The 16,422-nt window shown below is 37.7% G+C and overlaps 2 protein-coding genes across 2 annotated transcripts; one reads left to right on the forward strand and one right to left on the reverse strand.

Moving 5' to 3' along the window:
- Positions 1 to 889: 889 nt before the first annotated feature.
- Positions 890 to 1,378, reverse strand: LOC147492772 (uncharacterized). Its single transcript, XM_086567639.1, has one exon. It carries the CDS (start codon positions 1,376 to 1,378, stop codon positions 890 to 892), a length of 489 nt encoding a protein of 162 aa, XP_086423765.1.
- Positions 1,379 to 3,570: 2,192 nt separating this feature from the next.
- On the forward strand, positions 3,571 to 12,970 carry LOC147492773 (hydroxyproline-rich glycoprotein family protein). Its single transcript, XM_086566285.1, has 7 exons — positions 3,571 to 3,598; positions 3,637 to 3,881; positions 3,961 to 4,075; positions 4,209 to 4,682; positions 11,240 to 11,750; positions 12,209 to 12,249; positions 12,457 to 12,970. The coding sequence occupies exons 2-7, from the start codon at positions 3,649 to 3,651 to the stop codon at positions 12,493 to 12,495; spliced, it is 1,413 nt and encodes a 470-aa protein (XP_086422411.1). The 5' UTR covers positions 3,571 to 3,598; positions 3,637 to 3,648; the 3' UTR covers positions 12,496 to 12,970.
- The last annotated feature ends 3,452 nt before the right edge of the window (positions 12,971 to 16,422 follow it).

Raw genomic sequence — 16,422 nt, forward strand, 5'->3', positions numbered from 1 at the left:
CACCAAGTAATTGAAATCCTCACTTTTATTGTCAGTAAGCACAATTGGAACTCCCAGGTATTTATCCTTAATATCAAAATCTCTCATCTTCCAAAACTTTTTAATAATTTTCCTATGTCTGGCATGAACATTCTTGCTATAGTAAATACTTGATTTATCAAAGTTAACTTTTTGCCCTGAAGCCAGGCAATAATCCTCAAGGATACCTTTCAGAGTATCAGCCTCATTAAGGGAGGCCCTCGTAAACAGAAGCAAATCATCTGCATAAAGAAGATGTGCTATAGGGGGAGCACTTCTCCTAATTTTGATCCCATGAATAACATTAGAAACCTCCGCTTGGTTAATCATCCTTGACAAGGCTTCAGACGTAAGGATGAAGAGATAAGGAGACAGTGGGTCACCCTGTCTCAGTCCCCTCTGTGGGAAGATGTTCCCTAGAGGAGAACCATTAAGAAGGACCTTGAAAGACACATAAGACAGGAATTGGTTGATCAGCCCTCTCCACTTATTTCAAAGATATCATTTAAAAAAGACCACTTAACTCTATCATAGGCCTTAGCCATGTCAAGCTTTAGAGCCACCCACCCTTCCTTTCTTTTATACATATTTTTCATATTGTGAAAAATCTCGCTAGCTAACCCAATATTGTCCCCAATATTTCTGCCTTTAACAAAGGCACCCTGGAAAGGTGATACAATCTTATGAATATGGCATTTAAGCCTATTAGCAAGAATTTTGGAGATAATTTTGTACACAAAATTACATAAGCTAATAGGTCTGAACTTAGCTATATGTTCAGGGTTAGCAATCTTAGGGATAAGAGTTATAAAAGTTTCATTAAACTTAGGGTTAAGGATACCAGTCCTAAAAAAATCTTGAACACACTCACTTACAGTTTTTCCCACAATATCCCAAAGCAGTTCTGAAAAAACACCCCCTGAAACCCATCTGGTCCAGGGGCCTTCAAAGCCCCCAACTTGTTGACCACCCACCTCAAATCCTCATGGGATGGAATGGCCACCAACAACTCATTTTCTCTATCAGTAAGAATAGGTTTAAACAAATTGCTTATGTTATTGTTGATACTAGGAACCTCAGATGTAAACAGGTCATTAAAGAACTTATTAATATTCTTACCCACTTTATCTCTACCTTTTAGCCACTGGCCAGCATCATCTTTGAGCTTGTCGATACTATTTTTCCTCCTTCTGTACAGAGTTGACATATGAAAATACTTAGTGTTCCTCCTATGCTCTTTCAGCCAAAGAGCACCTGACTTCTGTTTCCACATGTCCTCTTCTTTATCCAGCCACTCATTTAATTGAGTTTTGAGCGCTCGAATCTCCTCACATATAGCTCTAGTCAAAGCTTTTGCCATAAGAGCTTCCAACTTGGATTGGATATCTCTAATGTTTTGAAACACATTGCCAAAGACTTATTTGTTCCAAGCAGTCATTTTACTCCTAGTTTTTGTCAATTTAGTAATCATATTGTAGTCAGGTTTAAAATGGTTTGTAGATTCCCAAGCCTCCTCAATGGTAGGGATACAAGTCTCATTTTGGAACCACATATTAAAGAACCTAAAAAGTTTATAAGTTCTCTCTTCTAAAACAGTATAAGAAAGTTTGAGAGCAAGGTGATCAAGCGGCCTGCACCAATCGTTTCACAAAGAAGATGAGGAAACATTACTAACCAATCTGTAGATGCTAAGAATCTGTCCAGACGTTCAAGAATATGGTCCTTAAAGACTCTGTTATTGGACCAGGTAAATTTTGGTCCCTTGAACCCAAGGTCAATCAGGCCAAGATCATTAATAAAACCATTGAAATCTTTCATGCATTTGTTAAAAATACTATTACCTCATGATTTTTCATCTAAGCATGTTATAGCATTGAAATCCCCCAGTAAAACCCAAGGCCCAGGTATACTAGGTGCAAGGGCTCTGAGTTCATTCTACACTCTAACACGGTTACTAAGCAATAGATTCACCATAAACCAGAGTAAAAAAACAAGATTGTGTACTGGGATAGTTAGAGATTTTACCTATTGCGTAGTTTTTTGTAGCACCCAAGATCTCTATCTCCACTCCATCCCTCCAGAAAATAGCTAAGCCACCACTACGACCTGCTGTTGGATAACAAAAACTCCCTTTAAAACTAATATCCCTAGCTACTTTCTCAATCCTTTTTGCTTTCGCCTTAGTTTCCAAAACCCATATCACTTCCGGTTAATATTGCCGGATTAGGTCATTTAGATTATGAACTACCGTGGAGGTTCCTATTCCACGACAATTCCAGGTCATCATTGAAGCTTAGATAGCTGTTGAGGACTCCCACCACCGCTTGAACCCCGGGGAGAGAGCGGACCCCCCACTGCTAGAATTGCCACTTCCACTTTTTGTACTAATTCGTTCCTCGTGTGCTAGCCTCTTCCCTTGTGGTGAGTTAGAGCTCCCTTCATCCCCCTGTATCTCCTTGAGTTGGAATTTGCGCACCACTGAGGAGTCATCCATGGCTAGAGGTCTTGGCTGACTAATTCCATCCTCAAAATCAAAGATCGCACTTGTGATAGCACCTCCTCGATTGGCCTAGCATCCCATAATTCTGTTAGCCCTCATACTCCACTATCTGGTCATGTGGATTGTCCATCCCTAAGGGTAGATAAGGCTCCTCCTCTTCATCCTCTGAACCTTAAGATCCTGATTGATCATTATCCATAATTGCAGCATCAGAAGACAAGTTCTCACTGGAACTCACCACAGTATATGGTCCGACCGATACAGAGGAGCTAGAATTACTAGATATTGAAATGATAGTGGCATGCATAGGAATCAGAGTATGTCCCTCTCCTCTACTCCTCACCTCATAAGCATTTTTCTTTGCCCTTTTTGAGCGCAACACACTCACCCTAACACTCCTTCTAACCCACCTATACCCAACAATACTTGCCATGTTCTCTTCCTCTTCAGAAATTTCCCTTCTCTTTGAGCCTACTTGCACTGAGAATGTTGTTTGTGAAGAGTGAGCTACCAAAGCTTGAGATGACTCTGGCTTTTGCACTTGCCTTCTCATACCTCGAGAAGCCAACATATTTAAGCTTCCACCACGTGTTGGCTCACTTTTGAACCGATAAATGGGCCTCTGTGCCAAGATTTACGTTTTTAGTAACTAATAAGTTTGTTACAACAAAAGATGCGCATGATTCAAGTACTTCCATATTGATGAAACGCAGTCACTAAATAAAAATGACTTACAAATCAACTAATGATCCAATAAAACAAAAAAAACACAAGTAGAGTCAGTCACGTTTTGAGATGATTTGAATGAAAATGAGTGATGTTTCGATCTTTATAAAGTTTATAAACAAACCAAAAATTGTTTGTTAATATATAATAAGATTTCCAAGTAGTTTCCTATTTGTAGTTATTTCCTATTTAGTTGTGTAACTCTCTATAGACGAATAATAATACACTCAAACGAAAACAAAGTTTCGTGAAATATTTGAAAAAGAAATGAAATATCGCGAAATATAATAATATTCTAGGGCTTTAGAAAGAAAGGGTTTTGAATTTTGATGACGTTGAAGAAGAAGTTTTGAGTTGCAATCTCTCATATATATTTTGCTTAATAGATAATAATAATAATAATAATGTCATTATTCAATACTAATAATCTCTTCACTCCTTCACCCCAACAACAACAATCACCCTTTTCTCAAACCAACATCTTTCAAAACAATTCTTTATTTCAAAACCAACAGTTTCAACTTCAGCAGCAGCAGCAGCAGCTTTATATATTCACTAATGAGAAGACACCAGCTACTTATAACACTAAATGGACTGACCTACATCCCGATTCCCACAAGTTTCTACTTCAAATTGAGTAAATTTTCATTAACCCATTTTCTAATTTTTATATTGTGTTTTGTTAATTGATTGGGGGGATACTTTTTGTAATGTAGGGAGAGGGTATTGGAGTATAGAGACGAAAGTAAACGGTTAGATCAGTGTAATCGTCTTTATGATTCTTCCGTTTCTAACGATGGGTTTGAGCTTGACACTAGCCATATTCTCCAGGTACTTTCTTTCTCGCTAATCAGTATGGCAACGATGGGGATTTTATAGTCAATTGAACGTAACATAGTATGTAAATTCAACGATAATGGTTGATGACACTTGGGGTATAAACTGCTATCTGTGATATGGACAGGAACTTGGTGGAATCAGTAGCTCCATGGAACGAGAGAGGGCTTTGCTGCAAGAGCTGATGACTGTTGTGAAGGATATGATGAGGAGCGCCGAGGTTGCAGTTCGTTCATACATGTTGCTCCGCCCTCGTTTCATTCATCCGAATGTAGGAACTGTTTCCAATGCTACTGCCACAACTCAGGCTTCAGGAACAACTGTTACTCCAAATGCATCTACACATTCGACGTCTACCTCACTTGTACCTGTTTTTGATTTTTACACTGGACTCCCAAGGAAGCCATCTCCTTTCCTGCAGCACACAGTGGCAAGATTTGAGAAGCATATTGGCGAATGCCGCCAGTGTGTTGAAGAGTTAGAGCAATTGCTTCATTCGTATTCTGACGAGAATTCTTCTGGCACCGACTCATCATTGTTGCAGTCTCTACCAAAAGTTATGTCAAATGTGCATGATTTCTTTGTTCATGTAGCTGCCAAGGTAAATGTTCTTATCATGGTTTCTGTCTAATGAGTGTTTTTATATTGCCTATATGTGCTTTTTTGACGAGGTGAATTTGATAAATTAGTCTCATTCTAATCAGTGCTAGTAGATCAAGTAGGAATCCTTTAGTATCATTCCTGTTTTTTTTTTTGGTTTTCCTACTTGTATGTTTATTTTCTTCATACCTGCAATATCTTTTATGGACTCTTACACTAAAATTACATCCCATACAACATGATTAGTCCAGGAGCTGTTTTGTTTTGCTCAAAGACTCAAAGTTCATTCAGTTTTGTTTTGTTTTCGAGTCTTTATAATTGGGGTAGGAGCAGTAGAAGTTACTCGAGCCTTTTTTTTGGTTGATCAATAAAATGCAATTGCATTAGGATCAAAACAAGCATTACAAAAACAACAAGATGGATTACCCTTATCAAGATGCTAAGAGTAAATGCCACCTAACCCAAAAAGCAAAAGAAACAACATCTTCTTTATGATCTTGTGAGTCTCCTTCGTCTCCTGTTGAAAGATCGTCTGGGTTCTACCATTTCATATAACCCACTTCGGATGATGGTCCGAAATCCACTTCGCATAGAATAGTTCCCGTATCCCATATTCATCGTGAATCCGGGCATTGAGTTAGAAGACAACTAGAGGTTATTAAGATAGAGTAGTATATAACATCAAAGAAACAAAGTGTAAAATCAGTATGTTAGCATAACAGTGTGTCTTTTTGGCTGTGACTTTAAATTATCTTTCCCAAGTAGTCTGTTTTGATTAAGTGTCTTCCTATTTAAAGTAGGACTAAGACATATAGTAGTATCCTAGTCCGGTTAGAATTAGAATTAGGTCTAGGGGTTTCTATTCAAACACAAAGGCATTGTAGTCTTATACACTTATTGCAATATGCTTTTAATTCTTATTTATTAGTCTTCAAATATTATTCCTTACCTTGGGATACTTCGTGCCCTATATGGTTCATTTGTTCAAATATATTAGTGTTCTTTAATTGAAGTTTGCTCACACTTTGAATAATTGCATTAAAATTGGTTTAGAGCCAATATGATTTCGGCAAATTTTTATGGAGCTCGTAGTAGATATCGTCAACTTTTGTTGAAAACTCGACTCGATAGAGTAGAAGAATCCCTTGGAGAAACCATAATTGAGATAATGAATGTGGTTTCTACATTGCTCAAGCAATGGAAACCTGTTTTCGTTTATTCAGTGGCCAATTGAAATATAGGATAATCATCCTCGGAGCTATGATCATCCCTATCTCGGATAGAAGATTTATATTGATTCCACTCATAGGGTTGATGGCTTTTAACATCCCCAAAAGTTTGTCACCATGCTGTTATTGGAAATTGTTGCAACGACAGAGTCAAGAAACCAACCAGCAGAACAATGGTTTGTCTGCTACGTTGAATTCCGTGTACCACGTCTTGGGCATAAACTCATGATTACTATTGCTTATGCTGTCGCAGTTGCAGGCGATGGCTAGGAGCCTAGGACTAAGGTTGAGCTAGAGTTGCAGGCGTAGCCTTGATCCCAAGCCATCGCCTAGCTCATGCCGCCTACTAATACTGAATCTTCTCCCTTCATTTCTTGCAATTTTAGTCATGCAAATTAAGTATATTTTCTGTACGTGACCTAATCAATATGACTAATTATGGATTCCTATGTTTCCATTAATCTATCAATCATTATTCATCTAACTATCAGCATAAACATAAGGTTATTTAGAGCTGCGGGATATTGTTTGATTATGGGAAGTCTGATCATCATGTTATCCCAACACAGATGAGAACTTTTTAGGTGGCATCGATTTACTACGCCCTCTAGCATGATAGTTCTTTTTTCTGATATTGGGACAATTTAGGAGACAATTTTGCTAAAGTCTCAATAAAACCTTAATCTTGGTCAACTGGTTTTTAGGGAGTAAAATGGTAGGCAAATGTATGGAGAGAAGTTAGATGAGAATTAGAGAGAAAAAGTAAAAAAAAAAAAATGGAAAATAATAATAGGGATTTACTCTAAAGTTTATCATTTTGAGTCTAGGCCCTTTCGCATGGATTTGCCTACAACTTGGTAAGCTGTAAGGCTGGCCCTATGCTATTTCCTTGGAGTATGAGATTAGAGCACCAAATGACACCTAGAGTGAGGTTTACTGTTTAGTTTTTACTATTGTCTTTGACAACAACTTGCTTATCTTTTTGCTTAAGCAACGGAGAAGCCATCATCATCTCGATCAAGGCTGCTTCTAAATGATAAAATCGAGTGCTCACTGGGGTGGACGATCTCTCAATATTTTAAATCAACAAATTAACCAAGAAAGAGTCAGCTTTGATACCAAATTGATGTAGTGATCGAAGCCCGAAGTAAACTTCAGTTGAGGAACACTGAATATATATTGATAAATCAACACTAATCTACGGTTTCAAGGCTACTACCTCATCGGTGGATATGCTTATGGAGGAGGAAGGAGGGATCTTAGAGTTTGGTAAAGTGTGGAGAGTCAATATCAAAAACAACAAGGGTAAGATACTAAAGTAGCTGGACAATAGAGAAGTGGGAAGGTGAGGGCGGCGAAGAAAGGCGAATAGACAAATGAAAGCCAATACTACAGTGATTTGGATGAGGACGAGAAAGATACTAGAATATATATATTTTTTTGCTTGGTAAAATGAAATATCATTAATAAAGGAGAAGTAGGCTGAGAAGGCCTACATTACAAGAAAGAAACAAGAACGTGAAAAAATATTTACAATAAAAGAAACTTCATAAGAAAAAACCAAGAACTCCACTATCACCCCATGTCTAAGAACATAAGATGATCCCACCTAGCTATAAAAGACTCAAAAAAACTTCCTCTAAACTCTTTGAAGACTTTAGACCACCGATATAATAAGGCTTTTATCGATAGAATCATCTTCTTAAGCGAAACTGAAATGCCTTCAAAGTGTCGATGGTTTCGCTCCAGCCAAAGATACTAGAATAGACCTAGAATAATCTGGAGGGGTTGAGGGGTGGCATGCATATTAATTATTGTGAGGATTACTTGCTGGAGGGAGGAGGGAGGAGGGATGGAGGATGGTAGGCTGCTGGAGGTGGATGGACTGTGTAATGGGTTGGTTGCGGTGGTAGTATTTAGGCTTCAGCTTATTCTTTTGCTTCTGTTTATTGGCCTTTTCCCTCCCTGTTGTGTGTGGGTTTACATGGGTTTTGGATATGGTCCTTGAACAATAGCTTTTGTTGTTGATCTTGGTGTTGATGTAATAGTTTTATTATATTAATATAACATCGTCTATTAATCAGAGAAAAGAAGAAAGAAAAGCAAGGGGGAGTTGCAATCTCTAAAATAATAATCAAAATCAGCCATTAAAACATATACCGTGTAGAGGCATTTTAAGAAAAAGATCTAGACCTAATACTAATCAGAATTTGTAAGATAAAAATAATAACATAGTAGTAATTAATGTCCTCTTGGTTCAAGACTTGCTTGTCCCTGTCAAATTACTAGAAGCTGATGACATCATCTTGACGTTTTGTTAATGTCAACATCTGCGCTCTTTTGACTCTAAGTTCAAATGATCAAATCCTTTTCTCATTCAGTCATATTATCTGTGTTAAACTTGTAAGAGCAGCCTTTATCTTTTGATAAATCTATTGTGCAGTACCAGATAAGAAGGAAAGAAAAATCTTCCTTTTAGTCATATTATGAAGCAACATAGCATGTAAATCATTACAAACATGATAAGTCGGAGCACTTACTTCTAACGAGTGGAGAAGATGGGGATGAATGAAAGATATTTGATAGTTTGTGTTTTAACTTTAAGTCATACAATATTCATTACTAGAAAGTAGGCCCGTGCATACGCACGGGCCCTTTTAAAAACTTGCTCAATAATAATGATTATACATATAGAGTTTTTCTAACAAATCGTTTTAGTTGCTAACCCTTTCAATTTCTTAACAAATTATTATAATTAAGTTTTAAAAACCTATTTTTTAATTGGGAGTGGGATCCCATTTTAATAGTTGACTTAATTAAGAAGTATGATTTCCGTTTTAATAGGAGAAGAATTTTCGTTTTAATTAGAAGTGCTAGAATTTTCCTTTTCAATAGAATGGAGGAATTTCCGTTTTAATAGGAGAATGATTCCCGTTTTAATTAGAAGTTCAAGAATTTCTCTTTTTCAATAGGGGAGAAATTAGGCCCGTGCATACGCACACTCTTTTGAAAACTTGCTCAACAATCATAACTATAGTCTATACATATATAAATTTTCTAACAAATCGTGATTCCTATTTTCATCGCCTTTCCTAATTAATAACTTGTTTTTTCATTAGGAGAGGGATCCTGTTTAAATAGTGACTTAATTTAGAAGTGTTATTCCCGTTTTAATAGGAAAATGATTCCCGTTTTAATTCGATATGCTGGATTTTTCCTTTTCAATCGGGGAAGAATTTCCGTGTGCTAGAATTTCTTTTTCTAATAGGTGAGGAATTCCCGTAATAGGAGATGATGATGTGAAATTTTAATAGTGCTAAAAAAATACCCTTTGTGGGAGCTTTAATATTAAGATATAGATTTTCAACTGTTATCAGTTTTTTGTGAGTAATGTATATTTTATAAAAATGATTTGTAACAAGTTATCAATCGTTGTCAAGGTTTGCAGTTCGCATTCTTTAACAACTAGTTACACATAATTGTAGATCCTTGAGTGTTTTGCGTTTTTAGAGACTTGATATGGATTTGCTCTTAAAATTAGTTCTTAGGGCATCTCCAATGGGGGGTGTAAAATTACACCTCCACATAGGCGCCATTAGGATTTTACAATTCCAATTGCACACATATATGTAGACTATAAATATCCACACTCAATCGTTCCCAATGGAGAGATGTAAAAATAATAGTGACGTCCGAGTTTAAAAATTCCAAATAGACAATTCATAACTAAAAGGGGGATGACACTTTAAGTGGCGTCCGAATTTTTTTTAGTTTGGACGTTAGTTCAAGTGACGTCTGAGTTGTTTATTTAAGCATAAATTCTGCTTTCTAGTAAAAAGTTTGTGTGATTTTGTTCTCGAGTATGTTTTCCTCTAATAGTTCCTTTAAGCTAGCTAGGATAAATAATTTGGGATAAGGAATCCTTGAGATCTTGACAAAACCTTTGCACTTTAGCAGTAAAATCTAGCTACGGATTCAAGGTTCCTTGAGTTTCCGCCTTTGACTGTCAATGAATTGTTGAAGACTGAGGTTTTTGTCATTCCATTAACCGATACAGTAAGATAGTATATATCTGGAACCGCCTCCAAACTGTTTTATAGCGGAACTGAATTCAATTCAAATCACCGTTAGAAACCAAGCAACCACACAAGTAAATCTGAAACTAGAAAAGAATCAAAAACCTTGCACCAAATCTCTTCCAATGTATAAACTAAAATATATCTGAATGGATGGCCCACAGGCCCTTATCGGTTAAATATAGAACTGAAAGAGGAGTGTTGGAAAGAAAAAAGTGAAGAAGAGGATTGACAAACAAGTGGAGAGAGAGTAGCTTTGAGAGATTGGGAGCTTCAAGTGAGGTTTTACTGCACAAGAGTTCTGATCTTGTTGTGAGTCTCATGGATAGTCTCTTGACCTCATCATTTTCAGCCCAATATATACTTTTTCAGTATGGAAATTGAATAAATCTCTTCTATTAAGGGGAACTATGTAGTATTCGTGTTGGTTCAGTGCATATCTGTCACGGAACTGATATTTCAGTAATATATATTAACATTCTGAACTAATAAGCATCTCTGTCACATTCAAATAATAGTGTAATACGTTCCCTTCATATCCAAATGAAGACCGTTACAATATGTTTTGTTTTACCTGTGTTTGGATAAACTGGATCCGGAGACAGATCAAACCCCCCCACAGCTGGGAGAATGAGCCTGTTGGCCCCACCCCTTTTGCATTAGTGCTTATTTATGGCACTTTTTGGGAAAGAGGCCTTCTAACTTCCCGTGTTTTGCCGTAAACCTTGGAGGAAGCCTTCTAACATCATGGAAGCGCTAAGTAGTAAACTCACAGTACAACCACTTTCTAACAAGGCATCATGGGTCGCGGCACACCTTTATAGAGCTATTCTTTGGAACTTGTGGAAGAAGAGGAACACAAGGATATCTGACCAACTAGAAATAGACATTCAGAATGCGGTCGAAGTGATCAAAGAGGAGTTACATGATTGGGCACGCGCTAACCCATGCTTCAAGGTGTGACCTACCAAGAGTTAATTTGTAATTTGGATATCCTTGTACTATAAAAGGGCTTCTAACCCGGTAGAGGGGATCTTCTTGGGCATTGCATAGCTCCTTGCTATGGGGCCTACTACTTGTCATTCTATAATTTTATATTAATGTGTGCTTGTTGCTCTATGTAATCTGAATTACGTTTTGTCTGACTGTAACATGGTCCTATAATCTTATTTATCATAGTCATGAATACTGAATCTCATACTACACTAGTGTTTATTCTTTCGCGTGATGGTTTTTGCTCATTTGATTTGTAGGTGGAGAGTCTTCATCAGTACATTGAATCTATGAAAACAGCTTATCTTGCTGACCAGCGGCGCAGGGGTGATGCTAATGATCCATTTCTTGAGGCAGACAGAAGGGAATTGGCCAAACAGGAAGCTGCTGCGAAGAGAGTTCATCCAACCTTGCATTTGCCTTCAATGCCACAACCATCTACTCAAGGTGCTGGCTTATTTTCAAGTGCGCCTATGGCCAGTACATCAAACACTCCGCAACTACCATCTGCATCATCTGGAAGTGGGTTTTCACTATTTAATACATCGTCTTCTACTCTGTCATCCTCGATGTTTTCAACTCCATCAGTAGCTGCTCCAGTGTCCTCCCTTTTTGGATCATCTGCTAGTATGCCCCAATCTTCAATTTTTGGGACTCCACCAACATCTTTGTTTGGGTCTACAACAGCACCTTCCGCATTTAGCACTCCAGCCTTTGGTTCAACCACTGCCACTGGGAACTCACTTTTTTCAACACCATCCTTCGCATCAGGTATATGCTCAGTCTTGTACCTTAGCCTGATACTGTTTTGGTCAATCAGACTAAAAAGAGTGGTAATTGATAAAGGAAGAAAAAAATTGTGGTTATTTATTTTTGACTGAATCTGATTTCAAAAAGGGAGTTGTTCTACACCTCCATGAGTTCTTTGTCTTGGTGCATTAGAAATCTGTGAGCCCATTAAACCCAAAATCCTTATGTTAATGTTCTAAGCTCTAGCTCTGTATTGATGGCTGATTATGTGTTCTCCCATCTGTACTATATCTGGCTAGCTGTTTTTATTTACTAAAATGAATTCAATTGTATTGCTGTTTTTTGACAACCTGTTCTTCTATATCAGAACATTCCACCTACTGCCGGTTTCTGCACAAACTTTTTACCTTACTTCTAATTTTCTCAAATTCTGGTTGAATGTTATCTAACTTTGTCTCTTTTTTTTCAAAATTTGACAGGTCCAACAGTTGGGTCTGGAGCAAGCTTTGGGACTGTATCTGTGAGTAACTTTGCTCTCGGCTTATATATTGTATTTTTAAACACGAATGTATTCATTGTTTGTTTGATAATTTCAGTAGGTCTTCTTGATAATTCAATTATATGTAGGGCAGAGTGCTGTGCCTTTGTCAAAAGAGCGATTAACATACTGAGTATTTGTACACTAGCTTTGCATTTATTTTCCTTTCAATTGTTTGTGTCATTGCAGAAAGCTTCCAGGCCAAAATCTCGCACTACACGCCGCTAGTCAAATCTTGTGAAGCCATCAAAACTGGTGGCAGGTCAAGGATCAGTCTGCTTATTGATTTTATGATCAAATTGTGACCAACTATTTCCCACAGCCAAAAAAGGCTGCACTGACAATTTGAGATTTGCTTAGAGTATGGCTACAATGCTCGAGTCGTCTTCTATCATCTCCGAGACAAGTTTCCGCTTCATGCAGGATGGGCTCCATCTGATTCTGTTGTGAAGGCAGGCAAATGCTCCACACATACTGCATGCAGCGTCCTTGATTTCTGATTAGGCAGAACTGGGTTTCAGTAGAACCATGCTCCTGTAAACTGCAGATGGAGGAGATCTTTAATTCATGATGATGATAATGTTGTTCCTTTCAATTGTCTTAACATCAATCAAACATGTAGAATAAACACGTTTTCGGTCGATTTTGTGCCAAGAGTTGTAATTTCCAAGTTATCAGGAAATTGAAGTACTGAATTTGTATCGCTTGCACCTTATGTTGAAGTATCGGATTGGCATAAAAAACAATCCATTTCTCTAGGGGCAGCTGTTTGCAAGCCTCATAGTACTAACAAATAAGAGTGACACAGAGCATAGTTAGCAAGATAAAATAATGAAAGTAATGACGGCAATTGATGAGCTGTGGTCGACATCAGTGTCTGCATTGGGTTAATATAGGGTCGTGGACTTGTGGCAAGGCTCTCAATGGTCAATGTAATTGTAATTTCCTTTATTTTTCACAAACCCGTTTCACAAATAAAAAACTAGACAGGGAGGGGGACCTAAACCCCTGGACTAAATATTTTTTAGTCAATTGCCATTCTTTCATTCAATTTATAGCCTGTGCATCACTTGCCATGAGTTCCTGAAATAAATAAAACATACGTGTGTCAAGCCCAGAACTTTGATAAAAGCCGATATATTACAAGACCGCTTATTTATCGGCGATATTTCGGCATATATAATGCAAAAAGAAGCAAAATATTTTCCCTCGTTTCTCATTCTCACTCTCCATCTTTCTTTCATTCTTGAACACAACATGATCCACCAATACAAGAAATCCTGAAACGAGACACTTCCCAAAACTACAATTTCCTCACTTCCCATCACTCTCTCTATCAATGGAATCAATTACAGCACTAAAAACTGCTCTCATAGTTAAAGAAACTGAGATAACCCAAGTTCAAGAACAACAACTTGCCGGGGAAGATGATAATGGCGGAGGGGATACGACTCGAAATCAACAACCAGTTGAAATAACCCAAACACCATTTGCTGAAAGAGTCGAAAACCTAAAATCTTTATTGCATTACATGGGTTTTTCCCCCACATTCACACTCAATCTTTACATCTCTTGCACTATGCTTGTGTTTCTAAGTGTTTCCGGGTTAGTCATTAGGATAGCATTTCCAAGATTCTTCAACCCGTTCGAAATGATACTGTACATTATTCAAGGGATTCTTGGCTGGAGTTCTTATGTGGCAATTTCTATAAATATTCCTCAGCTGTTTCTTGTTTTTGCTCAAGTTGAACCTGCGGTACTTGAACGGTACAGTGCAAAGATCAAGGTAACTTTACTTTGCATTATGATAAACAGACAGTCAACTTTTACATTTATGTTAAACAGATAACTTGTCATATTTGATCTTGTTTCATATGATTTTATTAACTGTTGTGTTTTGCAATAATTGGTTCTTGTACTTTTACCATCATTCATGTTTTAGTCGTCCTTGTTTAATGCTTGGTAACTTATACAATTTGCAGGCCTTTTTCAGCTGGTTTGTGTCATGTGTGTTACTGTGTTTCATTTCAATGATTGGCATTGAGGTGCTACATGTCCATGAAGGATCATTCACCTACATCATTTTGTTTATCTTGGTGATTTCATGGACATCACTTACTTCAGTCTATCTATTGAAGTGTCTCTTCTTCAAGATGCATGATGTGTGACTTTGCGTATGTGAACTTGGATGAGTTTAAGTCGAGATTGGAAGGTGAAAACTTGAATATGGATGTGATGAGGGCTCTACAAGAGCACAGGCACATAAGGTGCAATTTAACTGAAATTAGCCGCGGATTCAGTGTTTTTCTAATGATGGAAATCCTTGGAATGACAGCAACTCTCATCATGGCCCTTTTCCAGTTCACCAACTACTATACAACGCCGATTATCATTGTGGTGGATTTTGCAGTAAGTCTTTTTCAATGTAAAGTCATCTTTTGTACGTGGTCACTACTGTATTTGTTAATAAACGTGCAATTTTGCAATAAGTGTCTGCACCATCTTTAAATACTTTGGCATCCTTTAAGTTATTGTTATTTAAGTGTACAGTTTCTTCCATCTTCCCTATAACACCCCGTGTTTTAATTCTTTTATTTTCCTAATAATAATAATAATAAAAGATAATAATAATCGATAATAGATAAAATAAAATTGGATAAGTGTTAGTGGAAATAGGAGACGTGGGTTTATGGGATAAACCTTCTTCCCTATTTCGGGGGTTTTGTTTTGAACAAAACAGAAAACAGAATAGGGTTGGTCAAAAACACCGCGAGAGTTTTTCAGAGAGAAGTTTTACTGACAACAGAAAAGGAAGATTTTTCCTAGTAGCTGGTTGATAGTCGGAGCGCGCTAAAGGTGAGTAGCTATTTTGCTATTTCACTGAAAATTTAGTTTTCGTATATCGGTGTATCGGTTTCTGCTTTTATATATACTGCTCGTCATCTTTATTTTATTCGGCACCGTGTTGTCGAGTTGTTATAACTCTAGTGAAATTCGGATTTGATATAGAACTGTCGAAACTCTGTTGAGGCTAGGAAATTCACATTTGAACTGTCCAAGCTTTATGGGCGCTAATGGCGTCGCGAGCCAAAACAATGGAATTGTCCTGTTCTTGGTTGGTTGAACTCATTTTTTTTGTTGTTGTGTGTTTGTGGCTGGTTGAACTCGTTTTTGTATTGTGTAGTGAGATGTGGGTAGTGAAGCTTTGAGGGAGGCGTTAATGGCGTTACTGCCATTACTGTGATACTGTGACTTGCGTTTTTATGTGTTTTTAAAATCGTTTGAACTGTTTTTGTTTGCTTTGGTGGGTTGTTGAGGTATGTTTGTATGTTGGAATGTGGATGGGGGCTGTTGAAAGGTGGTGGAAGCCATTAATGGCGGCGGTAAGGTTTTTAGATCTAGATTTGATGAAGTTAGGATTGAAGGATTTGAGGAATGTTGTGTTTGTTAAAGTTGTAGGGATTGTTATGGGGATTAAAACCGCTTGGTTGAAATGGGTGGGCGATCGGAATTGGTGGTGGCCGGTTTTTGGTGGTGGCTGTTGGAGAAGATGGCACTGTTCCATCTCTTGGGCCTGGGGTTTGGGCTTAGATGGCTGTTGGGCTGGGCCGAAATGTTTAAGTTCTTTGGGCCATTTTATATTTCTTTTGTTTTAGTTTTGGGCCCGATTTTGGTTGTTTTGTATGGACCAGTTCTAATATTAGTCTATGGGCCCGTTTCATTTGTTTTGATTGGGCCGGTTTCAGTTTAATTTTCGGGCCGAACTCAGTTGTGTTTTAGGCCAATTCAGTCTAAAGTTTTTAGGCAAATTTCTAATATTGCTTAGGGCCAGTCCATAGGACTTAATATAGATCCCGGGTATAATAAATAAGTTGGTTTTAGACTTCCGGGTTCTAAGGTTTGGGCTTGGCCAGTTGGGTCCGAACCATTACCTTGGTCATGAGCCCATGAGCCATGGCTATGACCCCGAACCTGTTGAACATGGAAACGACAATTTGACTTCGACCATGATGGTTGACTTTGACTTTGACCAGAGTTGACTGTTGACCAGGGTTAACTTTGACCAGTTGACCCAATTTGACCTTTTAACTCGGATTATGATTTGGGTTATTAAGATAGGTCTAGGGCTATTAGCATACTTGACTTTAGGCTAAG

This window comes from Coptis chinensis, chromosome 6 (assembly GCF_015680905.1).
Source record: "Coptis chinensis isolate HL-2020 chromosome 6, ASM1568090v1, whole genome shotgun sequence".
Taxonomy (NCBI): domain Eukaryota; kingdom Viridiplantae; phylum Streptophyta; class Magnoliopsida; order Ranunculales; family Ranunculaceae; genus Coptis; species Coptis chinensis.

Coding starts and splice junctions, on each gene's coding strand:
- LOC147492773 (XM_086566285.1), top strand. CDS start 3,649: ATGTCATTATTCAATACTAATAATCTCTTCACTCCTTCACCCCAACAA. Junction 3,882..3,960: donor AAGTTTCTACTTCAAATTGA/GTAAATTTTCAT, acceptor TTTGTAATGTAG/GGAGAGGGTATTGGAGTATA. Junction 4,076..4,208: donor ACACTAGCCATATTCTCCAG/GTACTTTCTTTC, acceptor TGATATGGACAG/GAACTTGGTGGAATCAGTAG.
- LOC147492772 (XM_086567639.1), bottom strand. CDS start 1,378: ATGGCAAAAGCTTTGACTAGAGCTATATGTGAGGAGATTCGAGCGCTC.